The sequence below is a fragment of the Prunus dulcis genome, chromosome 4 (genome assembly GCF_902201215.1).
Source record: "Prunus dulcis chromosome 4, ALMONDv2, whole genome shotgun sequence".
NCBI lineage: Eukaryota > Viridiplantae > Streptophyta > Magnoliopsida > Rosales > Rosaceae > Prunus > Prunus dulcis.
Window position 1 is genome coordinate 15,389,188 of NC_047653.1, and position 15,134 is coordinate 15,404,321.

A 15,134-nucleotide genomic window follows, 5' to 3' on the forward strand; every position below is an offset into this window, starting at 1 on the left:
AACTTTGTCTATTTTATGAATCCATTTTTTGCTTTAAAAGTAGTTTCGTTTTTACTTCCAAAAGTTATGTTTTGTTTACTACATCAAGGGTAAAATAAAAATAGTAAAATGCTGTTTGAAGGAAAAGCAGAGCAAACTTTATTTAAATAGCCACCATAGCGGCAAATTTGTCCAGGTAAATAAAGAAACAGAAATAAAAACTAAAATCCTAGTTTTCTAAGGGTTTCCTGCAGATTCGCTTTTTTGACAGATAGTTCCTTCTGGAGCAACACCCCTTGGTGGATCGAGGCTTCTGCAATCTCCAAAGCTGGCCTGGAGGCTGCAACCATGCTCTGCACCAGGAAGGTGGCCTTGGTCTTGGAACTCAGACCAGTCCCAAGCCTGTTCTGCACCTCCCTGCACTCTGCCAGTTGTTTTTGAAGCTCTTCAATCTGCTTCTCCAACTTATCCGCAGTAGCCTTGGCCTCCTTATATCCAGCCACCATCTGGTCCAGTTCTGCCTTCTGCCTAGCAAAATCAGCCAGATTGGCTTCATGTGTAGCTTTGCAGAACTCAGAGGTCTTGAAGGTAGGCTTGAGATCCTCATAGCGATCGTGCAGATTAAGCACATCTCTGGCCAAGCTTAGGCCCATCTCAAGAATAGGCTTCGGAGCCATGTTCTGTCTATGCAGCAGGTCCAGGTCCTTCATCAGCTGATCTAGAGCCCCAGTATCTTCATCAAAATCCAGCTCAGTGGACTGCCAGATTTTTAACCTCTCCATGGCCTCCTGCACTGCTTTAGGTTTTGCCTTGCTCGGAGGAGAGCTGAGTTTTTCCAGCTTGTCCAGTTGAGCATCCAGGTCCATCGCTTCAAATTCTTCCAGTTCTGGGTCAGCAAAAGAAGCCGTAGCAGATGATCCTGGAAAGGAATGAATTGGCATCTACAGAAGAGGGCATAAGTTAGGACCAGGCAGAAAGTAAAAAATGATAAAAGGCTCAAAAATTATGAAAACTTACAGCGACAATAGGAGGCTTCAGGGGGCTGGATACAGCGGCCAGAGCACCAGTAGCCTTAGGCACTTCCACCTGGAAAACTGCAACTGTTAGAAAAGGCAGAACAGACAGAACAGCACGAAAACATGAACAAGTTGAGAAGGAAAATTACCACAACCACAGGAACAGCTGCAGTTGTCCCCACCTCAGCCTCCGGGACCACAACGGTTAATTCTGCCTGATCCACGGGGTCTGATGCAGATGGCTCCATCTGATCCTCAGCCTCTGGAACGGCAGTAGAGAGTTCTGCCTCAGCATCCTCAAAAAGAGCCAGTTCTGAGCTAGTCAGCTCAGCACTCGGACCCTTTTGTTGCTTCTGCGCCAAGGCAATGCTTTCCGCTATCACCTCAGCAGGAATCTCATCCTACAAAAAGGGGGTCAGAACAGAAGGAATAAAGCGAAAAAGAAACTGACGCAAGTCACAGACTAAAACTCACATCATCTTCCGCCCCAGCCACCTTCTTTTGGGACACCTCCTCCAGCTCCTGCAGCTCTTTTTCCTGCTCCACCTCCTCAAAAGCTTCCCGCAGCTCGTCATCCGTCCCAGAAGGACTGACCGGGATTGCTGCGGCCTCTTCTACGGCAAAGTACTCCACTTCACCCTTCTTCTTAAGCTTTTTTAACTTAGTGGGAGGAGGAGAAGGACTCCCAGCTGGACAGAACAAAAGCAAAAGATTAGAAAAGAGAAAGCAGAATAAATTCAGAAAGAACAGTTGGAATGTTCCAAACTCACCAGGAATGCCAGCCCCTTTTCATTTTCTTCTACCAGAAGGAACAACCTCGGCAGGGGGTTGTTCTGCCTCAACATCATCCTCTTCATCAGCAGAAGGAAGCTCCAAATCCCCGGCAGCAATGACAGAAGAGACTGCACCAAGCAGTTAAAGGTTAGAGGCCAAAAAACAGGAAAAGACAGAAGAAAATTAAAAGGGAGAAGGCTTACCAATCACTTCTCCGGCCTGGACAGACTGTCCACCCACGTTCTTTGTCAAAGAAGGATCTAATAACACGCAGAATATATGTCAAAAGCAGATTATCAAGACAGAACAAACAATAGACAGAATCAGATGTCTACCTTCTATAAACTGTGCATTGATGTCCTTGATGGTCTGGATCATATGCGCTCTAGCCTCCCCATCCGCAAAAACTAGCCAGTTCTCCCAACCATCGAAGAGCACCTTCAGGGCAGTAACAGAGGCAGGCAGATCTTGGAATCTGGCATGCCACCAGGTGTCAAAATCGGCGGAACTGCAGGAATTTGGTTCCCATGAGGGATAGAGGGCATCCGCGCTGTTGTTGATCTTATTCACTGCACACCGAGCATCCTTGTGCACCTCCAGATCATCTGCATCTCTCCAGGAAGAGGCCCGGTTACAGCTCCGATATGACTTCAGCGGAATAAGCTGAGGGCAGCCAAGCTGCCTTGCACAGAAGTTGGGATGGTAGACTTCTGCCCCGAGATGATAATTTGGAGGTTTGCCCCCACCATGGGGCAGATCTCTGGGCAGAGTGATACTCAGAAATTTCTTCCTGAAGTCTGTTCTGGCAGCCTCGTCTTCTGGCTCCTTCTCAAAAAGCCAAAATCCAGTTTGGAACCAAGGATAGGTCCTTCTGATCACCACTTGCCACTGAGCAGCCGACCTCTTGGTGCAATGCCTGAAGAACATCAAATATTCCTCAAGAGAGCGCTTGGGCACTTCTGCCGATATCAGGGGAAGGGCCAGAACTTGGTCTTCAGGCAGAACTATGTCTGAAAATCTTAACTCAGGGAAGTATACCTGCAGCCAGATCTGGATAATCCAGAATGCGCCAGGGGCAGACAGGTTCAATGGATTCTCAAGGGTGGCAGTGTATAGATTCTTGAAAAGATGAGCCAGAACTGTTGGCCCAAGCCCCACATCAGTGTGATTATGAAGCGCTTCTGCCAGATGCCTATACTCGAGCAGAACTGCCGAAGACCGATTGGGGAAGACAAATCGATTCAGCCAATATAGAAGGAACAACATATGTTGCTGGTCCTTGTCCTTCTCAGTACCAAACCTCTTCAAATAGTTGGAGAAGGAGCAGTTCTGGTTGATCGTGGCTGGAGAGACAGTGAAGGGGGTAGCCACTTTCTCTTGGTTCTTTCGCCTGTGATAATCTCCAACAGCATCAACAGGTCTGCCATGGGGCCTAAACCCAAAAATCTGAGCCATATCCAGCAAAGTAGGAGCCATGGGACCCACACGGAAATCAAATGTGTTACTGGCAGAATTCCAGAAGCACAAGGCAGCAGCAAGCAGGTTCTCATCCCTGTTGATCGATTGCTTGGACAGAAGAATGGCGTCATAGATCCCAGCTCTCCTCCAGTGCCCCCCATATCTCGGGAGAAGTCTGTCAATCCAGTCTGCCCATTTGACTGGACTGTTCCTCACCTCACCAGACGGGAAGGATCGACTCAAATTCTTGCTAACCCAAGAATGAGAAGCCAGGGCAGAAGTACTCTCGAGGCACAAAGGAGCCTCGGCGTCCTTTTTTAGCAGTTCTGCCGCCTCAGCCGGAACAGGGCCAAACCAGTGAGGCCCCAGCACCAGGGTATTCTCGAACAAATGAAGAACGTTCTCATCCAGATTCTTTTGGGCAAAAGGATGAAGCTTGCTCCTGACTTCTATCGCGTGGGCATCAATCCCGCTCCCAGTGATGTAATCAGGAGGAATTGAAGCCAAAGAGGACTGAGCACGGGACCTTGGGGAAGACATTTCTAGAATCCAAAGGAAGGAAGCAAAGAGAAGATAAAAGAAAGCGAGGGTTCGAAGGAGAGATGGAAATCCCTTAAAAGAGCTCAGAGGAAGAACAGAATCGAAAAAGGGCAGGTTTTTCAGAAGCATTGGGTTTGAGCCTCGTTTTAAAGAAAATTCGAAAACGTGGGAGAGAGGAAGATGGGACGGCACCTGATGATTATTAGCTAGTAACTAGCTAATAACTAGCCGTTTTTCCCACGAACTCTGGTTCGTGATAGACGGACGTGGCAGACGACTGGCGCGCAAATTAATGGCAAAAAACATTAAGTCTGAAAACCGTTTCAGTTTCTGAAACGATTCAGACTTAGGGGGCATTGTTTGGGCCTAAATTTGGCACGTCAAAAGATCAAAAGGCAAAGCCCATAGTGAGATCACTTACCCAGTCCAAAAAAAGGGCCCAAAAGCATGGAAAGCTGTCATCAGGGTTTTAAAAGGATCAGCCCACAAATGTTGTTTGGACTCAAGCCCAAGAAACTAAAAAAAAAAATAGAAAAGAACTCCCACGTGGCTACCTCAGCTATTGAGAAAGTCAGCATTTTCAACTAGAGTTTTTATGGGAAGGGACGTCTCTGGAAAACTGCCAACAGAAAATCAAAAAGCCCACCTATATTCAGAGATTTTTTGCCCCAAAGCAATACACCATCTTCCAAAGGATTCACAGGCCGCGCCTTCTCAATTAGAGCGGGAAACAAGGAATTATTCAGGAAATACAGAAGAAAACCAAACCGCCATAAAAAGCCCACACAGGCGGTGGCGTTGGTTGAAACAAAAGCAGCCGCCCAGGAAACCAGGGAAGGGATTGCTATAGGAAGTGACTACTGGGAGCCTATCTGCCATAATTGATAAAAATCTTTCCTGCCTTACGTTTTGGGAGATCTTTTTGCCGCCCATTATTAAAATCTAAAAACCACTTCCAAAGAGGATCTCTTATAAAAACAAAAGCAGGCAAGAGAGAAAAGACACTCAACTCATCAACAAAAAAACAACAGCAAGAAAAAGCCAAGAGCCCACTTGAATTCCAAGGTTCAGAATTAGAAGACAAGTCTTCTAGAACGAGATCCCTCGTTACAAATTTGGTTCAGCAAGAATCAAGATAAGCAAAGTTTGAAGTTTTCACAAACGTGGAGACCCCAGAAAACTCAGGTAGAGCCCTGCTCAAGCAGAACAACTCTCGTAGTGCAATCCCCAGCTCAACAGACCATCGAGAATAAGTCACTTCTGTCCCTTTCAAGCAGAAGAAGCTGCAGTTCTGCCCATCCAAAAGGCCTCACAAAACGTGAAGAAAACTTAAAGCTCTGCCAAAATCCAACTTTGGTATCGATTTGCAGGTCAGCCTAGCATTTGAAGTCACAAAGCAGTACGGACCGACCTAGATATGTCCAGTCCAGCCTATATCGGAACCTCCCATTCAAGCGGAAACGAAGTTCCGACAGTCTTTTAACTTGTCTAGAGTTAAATATGTATATTTATTATCTTGTAAAAGGCAGTTCTGTCTGAAACAGCCCACTTCTATCAAACATTTCTGGCCAGAACAGCCGTTTGATACTGAGATAAATTGTGAAAGTCCTTACCAGTCTAAGGCAAGAAAAGAACTTACTTGGGAGATATTCCTCACCCAAATTCACAATCGTTTGATTTTTAGAAGTCAGTAACTTGGGGCACAAGTTATCTATTCTAAAAAGAAGTCTGCTAGAATTCACGTTGCTAGCAGTGGCACGCTCGCACACCAAAGAAAGCTGACTCGCTTGACCAGTATATGGTCTCCAAGCCAGTGGGGAACTTCGCCCTTCCATCACAGGAGCTAAACGCGAAAACGGATGAACAAAAATATAAAAACTTTTACTTAGCTGATAAGGGGGGAAGTTTTTTCCTTTAATTTTTGGTCAATGTGATTTGATTTTGCTCAATTTGGTCTATGTGTTTGATTTTGTTAGTAATTTAAGAACAATTTTGGATTAATAAAATCATTGTCCTCAAAAAATAACGTATAAAGTGTAATTTTTTATTTCATCTCACCTATTGTTGTCACTAGCTAAAGCTTGATGGGCAATAAAATTCCCAAATGGACAATTAACTTTCATTTTCAGCACAAAAGAGGAAAGCAAAAGAGAAACACATCAAACAGGAAGCATCCGGAGACTGACATAAATCACCATAAAAAGAGAGCGCACAGTAGACAAGCCATCTGTTTCATGTCCCACCAACAGGCGCACTCAAATCTTCGTTGATTGGTCTGCCTATGACCTACGCGTGGGACGGTGTTTCTGCAAGCCCATCTCCTTTGGATCATTAAAAAAAACAAAAACACGATAAAAATCTCAAAGTGAAAAAGGAAAAAAGTAAGAAAAAAAAAATGTACTGGAAAAGATATTTATATATATATATATATATATACTCGTGCAGTGCACAACTATAGAGGCTTTCCGACAAGCTTCAACCCACAGCTGAATTTTCCATTAGATTATTATTCTTCCTTCTTTGTCCTCTTTTACTTTGTAGTAGCAGCTTCACAAAGTTTGCTTCTCTAGCAGGAGCAACAACAGTATCGTCTCGATTGATGAACTGAGTCTTGGACGGATCGTCAATTGGAGCCACAGATTTCAAGCTATCCATTTGACTTTGGAGCTAAAGAGCCAAAGGTAAGGGGGAAAAGATAACAAACAGACCCATCTCAGCTTTTCTTTATTATATTGTCAAGATACTTTTTATTTTATTTTTATCGCAATTGGTTAATTCTATGTGGCTTTTTGAAGGTTTCAAAGGTGGAATTTTAAAGGGTTTGATTTTAGAATCCTGTGGCACGATCTGGGTCACTGTGCTTTCTTTTCCTGTTTCACTCCCTTGGATTCCGGTGGTGGTGTTTTTCCGTAGAAAAGTAGGTATCTTTATTGGGCTCTGTAAATATCTTGCATTATTGTTAAAGGGCTTGCTTGTTTTTAAGTTTTGGGGTTGTGGGTTTTGGAGAAGCTCACTAGTGAAGTGTTAATTTGGGGGTTTTGAGAATTTTACTCATCCTCATCTCAGCTCAATCTTGGTTTTGTTTTTGTGGGTTTGGTTCTCAGTTCTGGGTTTTGTCTGTTTTTGGTTGATTTCTTGGTTACGACGTAGTTTCATCGATAATTGTGTGTTAGTACACCAGTTCTTCTGAGTTAGCTTTGCTTAATTTCAAGGTAAGGGTCGCTGTCTGGGCCTTGAACATGTTAACGTGGGTTTTGGTCTCCGATTTACAAGAAATTTGTGTTTACTTCTATATCAGGCCGAAGTTTTGGGTTTCTGTATTCTTCAGTATTTGGTGTTGCTTAATTTTTCGGTTTGGGTTTTGTGGGGTTTTCTGAAAGTTCATTATTGTAATGTTTGGCGTCTGCATTCTAAATTTTGATAATTGGTGTTAGTTTCAGGACATTCTGAGATTTAGATTTGTGGGTCTGGTGGCCCGTATCGTAGAAGGTCACGATTTGGCTTGGACTTGAGGCCTAGGGTTTAGCCAAATTTCTAATTTATGCTTTAGGGTTTTCTATTTTGGAATTGGCTTTTTGTTATAATATATAAATTTGTCCTCAATTTTGCTTAATCCCTGAGCCGGTCTTTCGAATTAACTATCTGAGTCTAAAGTTAAAGCTTTCTACTTAAAATCTTAAATTGGAGTTACTTGAGTTTTTTCAGAAAGATCTTTGTTGTGCTTTTTCAGGTTCCTTTCCTGGGTGTTTTCATGGCTTCCCCTCAATCTGTTGTGTCTCCATTCAAAGGCTCTGTTGTTGCTGAGCCTGAGAAGCAGAAATCCAACTTCTTCATCCGTACCGCTGGGCCTTCATCCAATGGAACTGATGCCAATGGAACTGATGCCAATAGAAAGGAAGCCATGGTTTGTAACTCAGAGAATTCCATTGGTGTTCTTGAGGTTTACGTTCATCAGGCCAGGGACATCCACAACATCTGCATATACCACAAGCAAGATGTTTATGCTAAGCTATGCCTGACAAGTGATCCAGAAAACACAGTCTCCACCAAAACCATTAATGGTGGTGGTAGAAATCCAGTCTTCAATGACAATGTCCAGCTCAATGTCCGGACTGTTGATTCCTCCCTCAAATGCGAGATTTGGATGCTGAGCAGGGTGAAGAATTATCTTGAAGATCAGTTGCTGGGGTTTGCTTTGGTTCCTTTGTCAGAAATCCTCGTCAAGAATGGGAAGTTAGAGAAAGAGTTCTCTCTTTCTTCAACTGATCTGTTTCATTCCCCAGCAGGGTTTGTCCAATTGTCTCTCTCATATGCTGGAGATTCACCAGACGTAATGCCTCTGGCCTCAAATCCTATTGTGCAGGACTCAGAGATAGCCGAGCTTCCTTGTGAATTAGATAAGTTAGAGTTCCCAGATCCGAACATTGACAATGAAGACCAGAGAATGGTTTCAGAGTATATTAAGATCCCATCTTCAGAATTTGAGTCTCACAGCTCTGAGAGCTTGGTCACTGCTGAAACTGAAAATCAGCTTAGCTCAGAAGTGGATGTCCATGCTATAGAAAGCTTCTCGACCACTGCTTTTGAGTCTATCCAGGTTCCAAAGCTTGATTCTCCCCCAAGTAGTGTGTCAACTAATGGTGCTTCATCTCCTTCAGTCCAGGCTAGCTCAGAGTCATGTGATGCTCCATCAGCTTCAGAATCTCCAAACCAGGAACAAATATCGGCCCCAGGAGAGAAAAAAGTGGATAAAGATGGTGAGACTGATTCGTCTAATGGGGTGCCAAGTGATGCATTTGCAAAACCTACTGTCACTGTCACTGTTCCTGAGCAGCAGGTGGTGCAGCAGGATTTTGTAGACATGTACATGAAAAGCATGCAGCAATTCACCGAGTCTTTGGCAAAAATGAAGCTTCCTTTGGACCTTGAATCACCAACCAGTTCAGGAAATTCGAGCACTGATCAGAAAATGCAGACACCAAAGAACAGCGGTTCCCGTGTGTTTTATGGGAGTCGGGCTTTCTTCTGAACTTTTGTTTCACAGGTTCAGAGGAAGACACAGGTGACTTTAGATTTTTAGATAACTAGTAATGAAATGTAATAATGTTCTATGTATTGTGTTGTTTCCCTTTGTATGTCGAGGTGCTTTAGATGACAGGAAATCTTGACTTGTACCTGTTTAAAGCTTTGTTCTATCACCAACTTGCTATTAGTATATATGAACTACCATGACATCTTTCCCCTTTGTAGCTGCTTTTTTATTTGAACCTTTAATTATTGAGATAATCAAATTCCATTTAACTATTTAGGGCCCATGATGTCTATAATCATGACTCAGATTATGATCCCACATTCACATGGTGATTTACAGCAAAAAGTTTGTAAGGCCAAAACATTGACATGATTTGTTTTGAATCCACCAGATCTACTCTAAAAAAGGCAAAAAAAAATCCACCAGATCTTATCCATCTCCATCAATATGACTTGGACAAATTTAGTTAATCTGCACTTAATTGATAAATCTCTTGTACAAGTTGATATTTTTGTGCCTATTATAATGTAGGTGAAAATTATAGGTTTAATTATGTTAATATCAGGTTAAGTATAATTAGACAACATGGTCTAAGAAAAGCCAAAAACACCATTCTGTCAGTTAATACTTGCTATATAAACTTCAGTAGCAAAAGACGATACTGCAAAGCAAGACTCAAAAGTCTGAACATTGAAGGGGAAAATGACTTTTTATCTAGAAGACATCAATGGGGAAATGACTTTTATTTATCATAAACATTTAGATGCAAAGTTTTTCAGAGTGGCACTTCAATTATTTCATGTGCTCTGAGGTTAATATGCCTCCTACAGATCCATGCAATCTGACCATCATCTCTGTACCTCACTCTCCATAAACCAAACTTCTCTGCTATATCCTTTCCAGTTGAGCATCTCCGGTCCCTTAGGAAATCCAGAACCCATTGTTGTGCTGTTCTTTGATCTTGCTGGATATCTCTTGAGCTTTCTGCAGCCCTACTTCTGTTCCTTCCCTCTGCACGCCCAATTGCTGCAGCCCCGACAGCACCGGCAGCAACTGCTCCTGCTGCTCCATAAAGGAGGGAAGAATCAGCCAGGTGGGCAACTTCCCTGCTTAAATCAGGTATCATTTCGCCCATGCCAGCGGCTAAATGGGCTCCAATCTTGAGAGCAAATGTTAGCAGTTTCATGAACTTTGTGGTGTATGGTGCCAAAGACTTCACGGTCCTGTTATCAACCTGCATCATTTCACACCCTACCTGATCTTCAACAACATGCATTTCTCGTCGGAATTCACATAACATGTGCAGTCGAAGAGCATTCATGCCAGGAATCATGGTGGTGACCAATCTCCTTGAGTAGTTTTCTGTTCTAACAAAGTAGAACATATTCGGTACTTTCCTCTCTTCAATTTGGACATTGTATGTCACAAGGTAATTGACTTTGCGATGAAGCTCAGACAGGAGTCTATGTTCATAATATCTCAGCCCCTGGATCTCCTGTTTCAAGTCTCTGATTTCTTGCTCTATGATCTTCAGTCTCTGCAAAACTGCTTCAACCCCTTTGGCAATTCCACCAAAAGTTGGATCAACTTTGTCAGGCTCGTCACTTGTTGATAAAGCATTCTCTGGTCCATCCGGGTCGTTCTCAGGTGGGATTTGCAGTTCCTGAGCAAGGTTGTATAGGTCATGATATCTCCGGTGCAGTACTTCACGGAAGTCATCATCTGATAGGAGGTCTCGGGCCAAATCAAAACCAGCTCTTAGGATTTGCCTTCCAGAGTCGGAGATTGGATCCCAGGTGTGCTGGTAATCATACATGCTGTCCGCAGGAACAGAAAGCAATGCCTGTTTTAATTGTTGCAATGAAGCAAATTGTGTTTTCCTGTATCTCGGAGGTGTGAGATTTTGCACACATTCTGGTCTTATCACATTTTCAGTCAAGGTGATACCATGGCAGAGGCTATGAATTGCTGGTATTATAAGCTGCTGGATGAACCTAAGGGTTTCTGTCAGGTTCTTGGTAGAGCATGCGAGGACATCAATATAGTAACCCAGCTGTCCTCCCAATTCTACTCTGATATAGATTCCATTTATATTTATGGAAATTAGGTACTTCTCAAGACTGTAAGTCGCTCCATGTTGGTTCTTCAAGGCCATGATTCTGTTATGCAGATGCACCTGGGTTTTCAAACAGATGAAGTTTGATAAGAACATAGACAGAACCAAATATAACTGTGTGGAATGTTCTTCACATTGTAGCCACGGAATTGCTAGCCCCAAGGTACATGAACCCGCACTGCTGTTCTTGATAAACACACGAATGCACATGCATCGGTGCATTATTTGGAACTAGAGTAAAGCTTTGCCTTAACATTTGACTCCAATTCAGTTCTTGGCAATATTGTATACAGTATTAAGCAATTCACATGACTTATGAGGCATATGACAATTTTGGTACTAAAGTTGAGATATTCAAAGCAGATAGCTAGGCTATCTTATCAATTTGTACTTAGGTTACTTTAGGATAATGTCACTCATAAAATCTAAAATAATTGAAAGATGAAAATAAACAAAACTTGAGGAGCAAGTAACAAAGAAGATTGGGGAAACTCTTGCCTGTAATCTAGGAAAGAAGCCTGGTGTGAGGAACATGTGGCTTGAATCATCACATTCAAGATGCCTCCCTGCATAAAGGCACTCAGGTCTGCTTAATTGCCATCTTTGTGGCTTTCCTCTTCCTTCTTCGAGAATTGAGGGGATCAAGAGCAAGGAATTAGGATCTGATGGGTCTTGTTCATAGCATAATTCCAGTTTGAGCATCATTCTCACAAGGTCACTGGCCTCTAAGTTCTCAAATACCTTTGAGCCCATTCCAGGAATCGGACTCTGTAAGCTTCCTCTTAGAATCTTCTCCAAATCCTTCTTGCTGATGAATCCATTATTCTCTGTGGAGCTTTGATTTCTTGCATCCAGTCTTATTAGTTGGCCAAGCACCTCACCACAGAACCATTCACAATCTAAGATTAGAAACCCCAGTTCATCAAAATAAATTACCTCTCCTATGTGATGAAGACAAGTAGCAACAACCCGCCGCCTCATTTCCACCTTCTCTTTGTTGTCATGTCTCGATCGAATTCTTAAGGATGGAACCTTGACTTGGCATAGCTCATTAAACTCCTTCCACTGCATAGCTGGCTTGTTGTAGTTCTCTGATCTCCAATCTGATAATATTTGTGTCAGATCATTGCAAAGCTGATAGATTCTTGGGACTCTTTGAAGAACTGTCTTGCTTGTCTTTAGAAGGTGATGAGTGAGTTTACTCACTGATGCTGATGATCTTGCATCAACTGTGAACACTGTTGGGTAGAAGTCAACGAATCCCTGGAACTTGTCTCGCAATCTCTGAATTGAGTTAACTGCAACCTGCAAGTTTTGTGATGGCTGATTGATTTTGTCGTAGTGCGTGAGTACGACTGTTACATTTGGTAGCATGCATTGCTGCACAGCCCTTCTTGAATTTGAGACTATGAACCTGAGCCAATACTGAAGGTCCTCTTCTATCTCCATTGGGTTCTTTGGTTCTCTGTTGTTTGGTTTCCTAAATAAACTGGATATGATGACAAAGAATGATGCACTACCATGCCCTGGGAACATGAGATCATGGAGAGAATAGAATTCATGCTGACCAGCAAGATTCCATATTGAAATCTTTGTGTCCTCATCTTTGAAAGTTTTAATCTTCATTCCAACTGTTCTAACAGCTTGCTCAACTGGGTTCACTAGAGATCTTACCTGGTCCACATAGGGAATCTTTGAAGAAGAGAAACTCTGCAATATGGAGTTGCACAATGTAGACTTACCTGCAACTCGAAATCCGAAAACATTTTAGGAGACAACATGTGCTTCAAGACAATCAAAATTTACAAACAAAAGTTAGATACTTTAACTTCAGAGTTACCTGCATATTCTTGTCCACAGAAAAATGCTCTACAACTCTTGGGTACTGTAAGTGGCATGTCCTTAAGCAAATCCATTTCTGGTTCAGGCCTCCCATTCTGGCCTAATCTTTGATAAATCCCGTCGGTCTTTCCTGAGTTTTGCAGTGGTGTTCTTGCAAGATCAATATTTTCAATCCAAGGATTTACCTGTAATGTTTCCATGATTGCCTGCAGGACCAACTCTCCTTGAACACCCTTGCAGCCCTGCAAAGATAAGTGTCTCAAGGCAGCATTCTTCTCCAAACTTTTGAAGAGTTTAACAAAGTCATCTGATCTTAAACTCTCATCATCATATATCCCTAACCGAGTCAAACTTTCGTTGGTCGTCAGCATCAGTAAAATGGCTGCAAGTCCCTCCCTTCCAATCTTGGTTCTTCCACCTCCAAATGTGACAGATTTTAAAGTGATGTTTGCTTGATACTGCAGGGCAGAGAACCTGCTCAGAGGACAGAGTAAATGTTCAACTCCTATACCTCCGAACGCATTTCCATCTAAATACAAGCTCTCCAAACTCTGATTCTTGAAGAGTCCAGCTGCTACATACACAACTCCTTTATCTTTCAGGCAAGTTTTGGACAAGTTTACCTCTTTGAGGCTGTGATTCTGTTCCAAAACCCATCGAAACTCCTTAGCCCATCTTGATTTCAGCCGGACACCAGTCATGTCGAGTGACTTGACAGTTGAGTTCCACCCGAGAGCACAGGAAACCCGGCAAGCGCCTGAAAGGTCGAGCCTGTAAATTCGAAGTGTGCTATTCTCAGGTAGAAACTCAACCACCTTAGAACTTCTTTCTCCATTTTCTCCACTCCAAACATGGACTTCCATAGTCCTATTCCTTGCTAACACTGCAGAAATAAGTGGAGTTGCAGTGATCGAATACGAGTCAAATATTGTCAACAGCTTCAGTGTTGAGTTCACTTCAATCATCTTGGAGAGCTCTTCTGCGCCTTTTGACCCAATGGAGTCTTCCCATATCTGTAGCTCCTCCAAGCTCTCATTCACCTTAAGAGCAGAAGCAAGAAATCCAGCTCCAGCAGACCCAATAGCCGATTCAGAAAACATTATCTCTTTGATCACTCTATTTCTCTTCAGAATCTCAGACAACTCTGACAGGCGTTGTTTGTCAAATCTGTTTCTCTTGAACACAACTTGCTTGATGTTTGAACAACTCTCAAGCAACACAGTAAGATTGCGAAGTTGTTGTAGTTCCCATTCAATCTGGTGGAACTCCAAGTTTCTGAGAAGCAGCTGGTTGGTTTTGGCTGTTCCCAAAACTGTGAGGAACTGTGAAAAGTAAGAGAGGCTGTCTTTTGAAATGTTTATGTTGATGGAGCTTTCTGTTTCCTGGTAGCAGCCAGAAGTGGGCTGAGAAAGGTAGAAGGAGATGTTGTGTAGGTTGAGGCTTTCTGATTTGATGGCTTCCAGAGCCCATTGGAGATCTTTGAGATCCTGGTTTGTTGCCATTGCTAGAGCCTGTAACTCTTTTGACCTTTAGAAACTATATAACAAGAAAGTAGCCATATCTTCTGGATCAAAACAGCATCAGTGGCATTTTTGAAAAGTTAAGCATACTCTTGATTTTGACAACTGTTGTGCAATATAATAAACTCTTAATGGTTAAAAAGATTGCCTAACCGCGTATTCTTTTTGGGTGTAATGGTCCAACTTGTGACTTTTTCTGTCTGATTGGCAATGTAATGCATGACAGGAAGAATTCATTGAGCCTTTTACGGTGAGGGCATTTTATGATTCGTATTCTCTACTTCCATCTCAAGTTATGTATGCCTTTAAGGGATCCCTTTTTGTATTTTTGTATTTATTTTATATAACCGATATTGAGGAAAATTGAACTTAACACCTCGAATGTTGGGATAAATACTCTTAACCACATGAGTTACGAGCCTCTTGTTATCTTTAAGCGGCCTTGTTCCAGAGGTATGAACATAACCTCTCTATCATTCATTGTTTTGTATCGGCTCTGTCTGTGCATAGTAGTGCACCAGAGTCTTCCACATTACACGACACGTGGCCGTATACACACCTCACGATTGTTCTGCAGAGGTCAAGAGGCTTAGAACAGATGAGAAAAGAGGTTTGAGGGGTGCAATGGGATTGTCCACTTTATTGACATTTTCGGCTGCGAGCAGGACATCTTTTCTCTTGTTTTCCCATTGAAAAAAACAAAGGAATCCTATAAAGCGGAAGAAAAAGGTAACTGAGTGTTGGGACAAATTAGCTCTCCTTAATAGGATCTCAATCATTGATTCATTGAGACTCTACAGTTTAGCTTGAATTTAGGCACCAGGCCGTGTCTCAATGCCACATGCAAATTTTAGGGT

At 42.6% G+C, this 15,134-nt stretch overlaps 2 protein-coding genes across 4 annotated transcripts; one reads left to right on the forward strand and one right to left on the reverse strand.

The window, feature by feature from the left end:
- Positions 1-6,208: 6,208 nt before the first annotated feature.
- LOC117624836 lies at positions 6,209-9,016 on the forward strand. 3 transcript variants are annotated; one of them, XM_034356310.1, is made up of 3 exons: positions 6,209-6,448; positions 6,563-6,684; positions 7,498-9,016. In XM_034356310.1, exon 3 carries the CDS (start codon positions 7,519-7,521, stop codon positions 8,794-8,796), a length of 1,278 nt encoding a protein of 425 aa, XP_034212201.1. In that variant the 5' UTR covers positions 6,209-6,448; positions 6,563-6,684; positions 7,498-7,518; the 3' UTR covers positions 8,797-9,016. The 3 variants fall into 3 exon arrangements, with proteins under 3 accessions (XP_034212201.1, XP_034212202.1, XP_034212204.1); XM_034356311.1 differs by lacking the exon at positions 6,563-6,684 and having other exon boundaries at positions 6,212-6,448; XM_034356313.1 differs by lacking the exons at positions 6,209-6,448; positions 6,563-6,684 and adding an exon at positions 6,744-6,979.
- A 400-nt stretch (positions 9,017-9,416) lies between these two features.
- On the reverse strand, positions 9,417-14,379 carry LOC117623847 (protein TORNADO 1-like). The gene is made up of 3 exons (XM_034354850.1): positions 12,756-14,379; positions 11,414-12,657; positions 9,417-10,975 (listed from the first exon to the last, which is right to left on the reverse strand). The coding sequence occupies exons 1-3, from the start codon at positions 14,257-14,259 to the stop codon at positions 9,575-9,577; spliced, it is 4,149 nt and encodes a 1,382-aa protein (XP_034210741.1). The 5' UTR covers positions 14,260-14,379; the 3' UTR covers positions 9,417-9,574.
- Between the last annotated feature and the right edge of the window lie 755 nt (positions 14,380-15,134).

What these genes read in the sequence shown, in the direction of transcription:
- LOC117623847 (XM_034354850.1), bottom strand. Translation starts at nt 14,259, where the DNA reads ATGGCAACAAACCAGGATCTCAAAGATCTCCAATGGGCTCTGGAAGCC. An exon ending in CTGTGGACAAGAATATGCAG is followed by an intron (nt 12,658 to 12,755) that starts GTAACTCTGAAG and finishes TTCGAGTTGCAG; the next exon opens with GTAAGTCTACATTGTGCAAC. An exon ending in GCTTCTTTCCTAGATTACAG is followed by an intron (nt 10,976 to 11,413) that starts GCAAGAGTTTCC and finishes TTGAAAACCCAG; the next exon opens with GTGCATCTGCATAACAGAAT.
- LOC117624836 (XM_034356310.1), top strand. Translation starts at nt 7,519, where the DNA reads ATGGCTTCCCCTCAATCTGTTGTGTCTCCATTCAAAGGCTCTGTTGTT.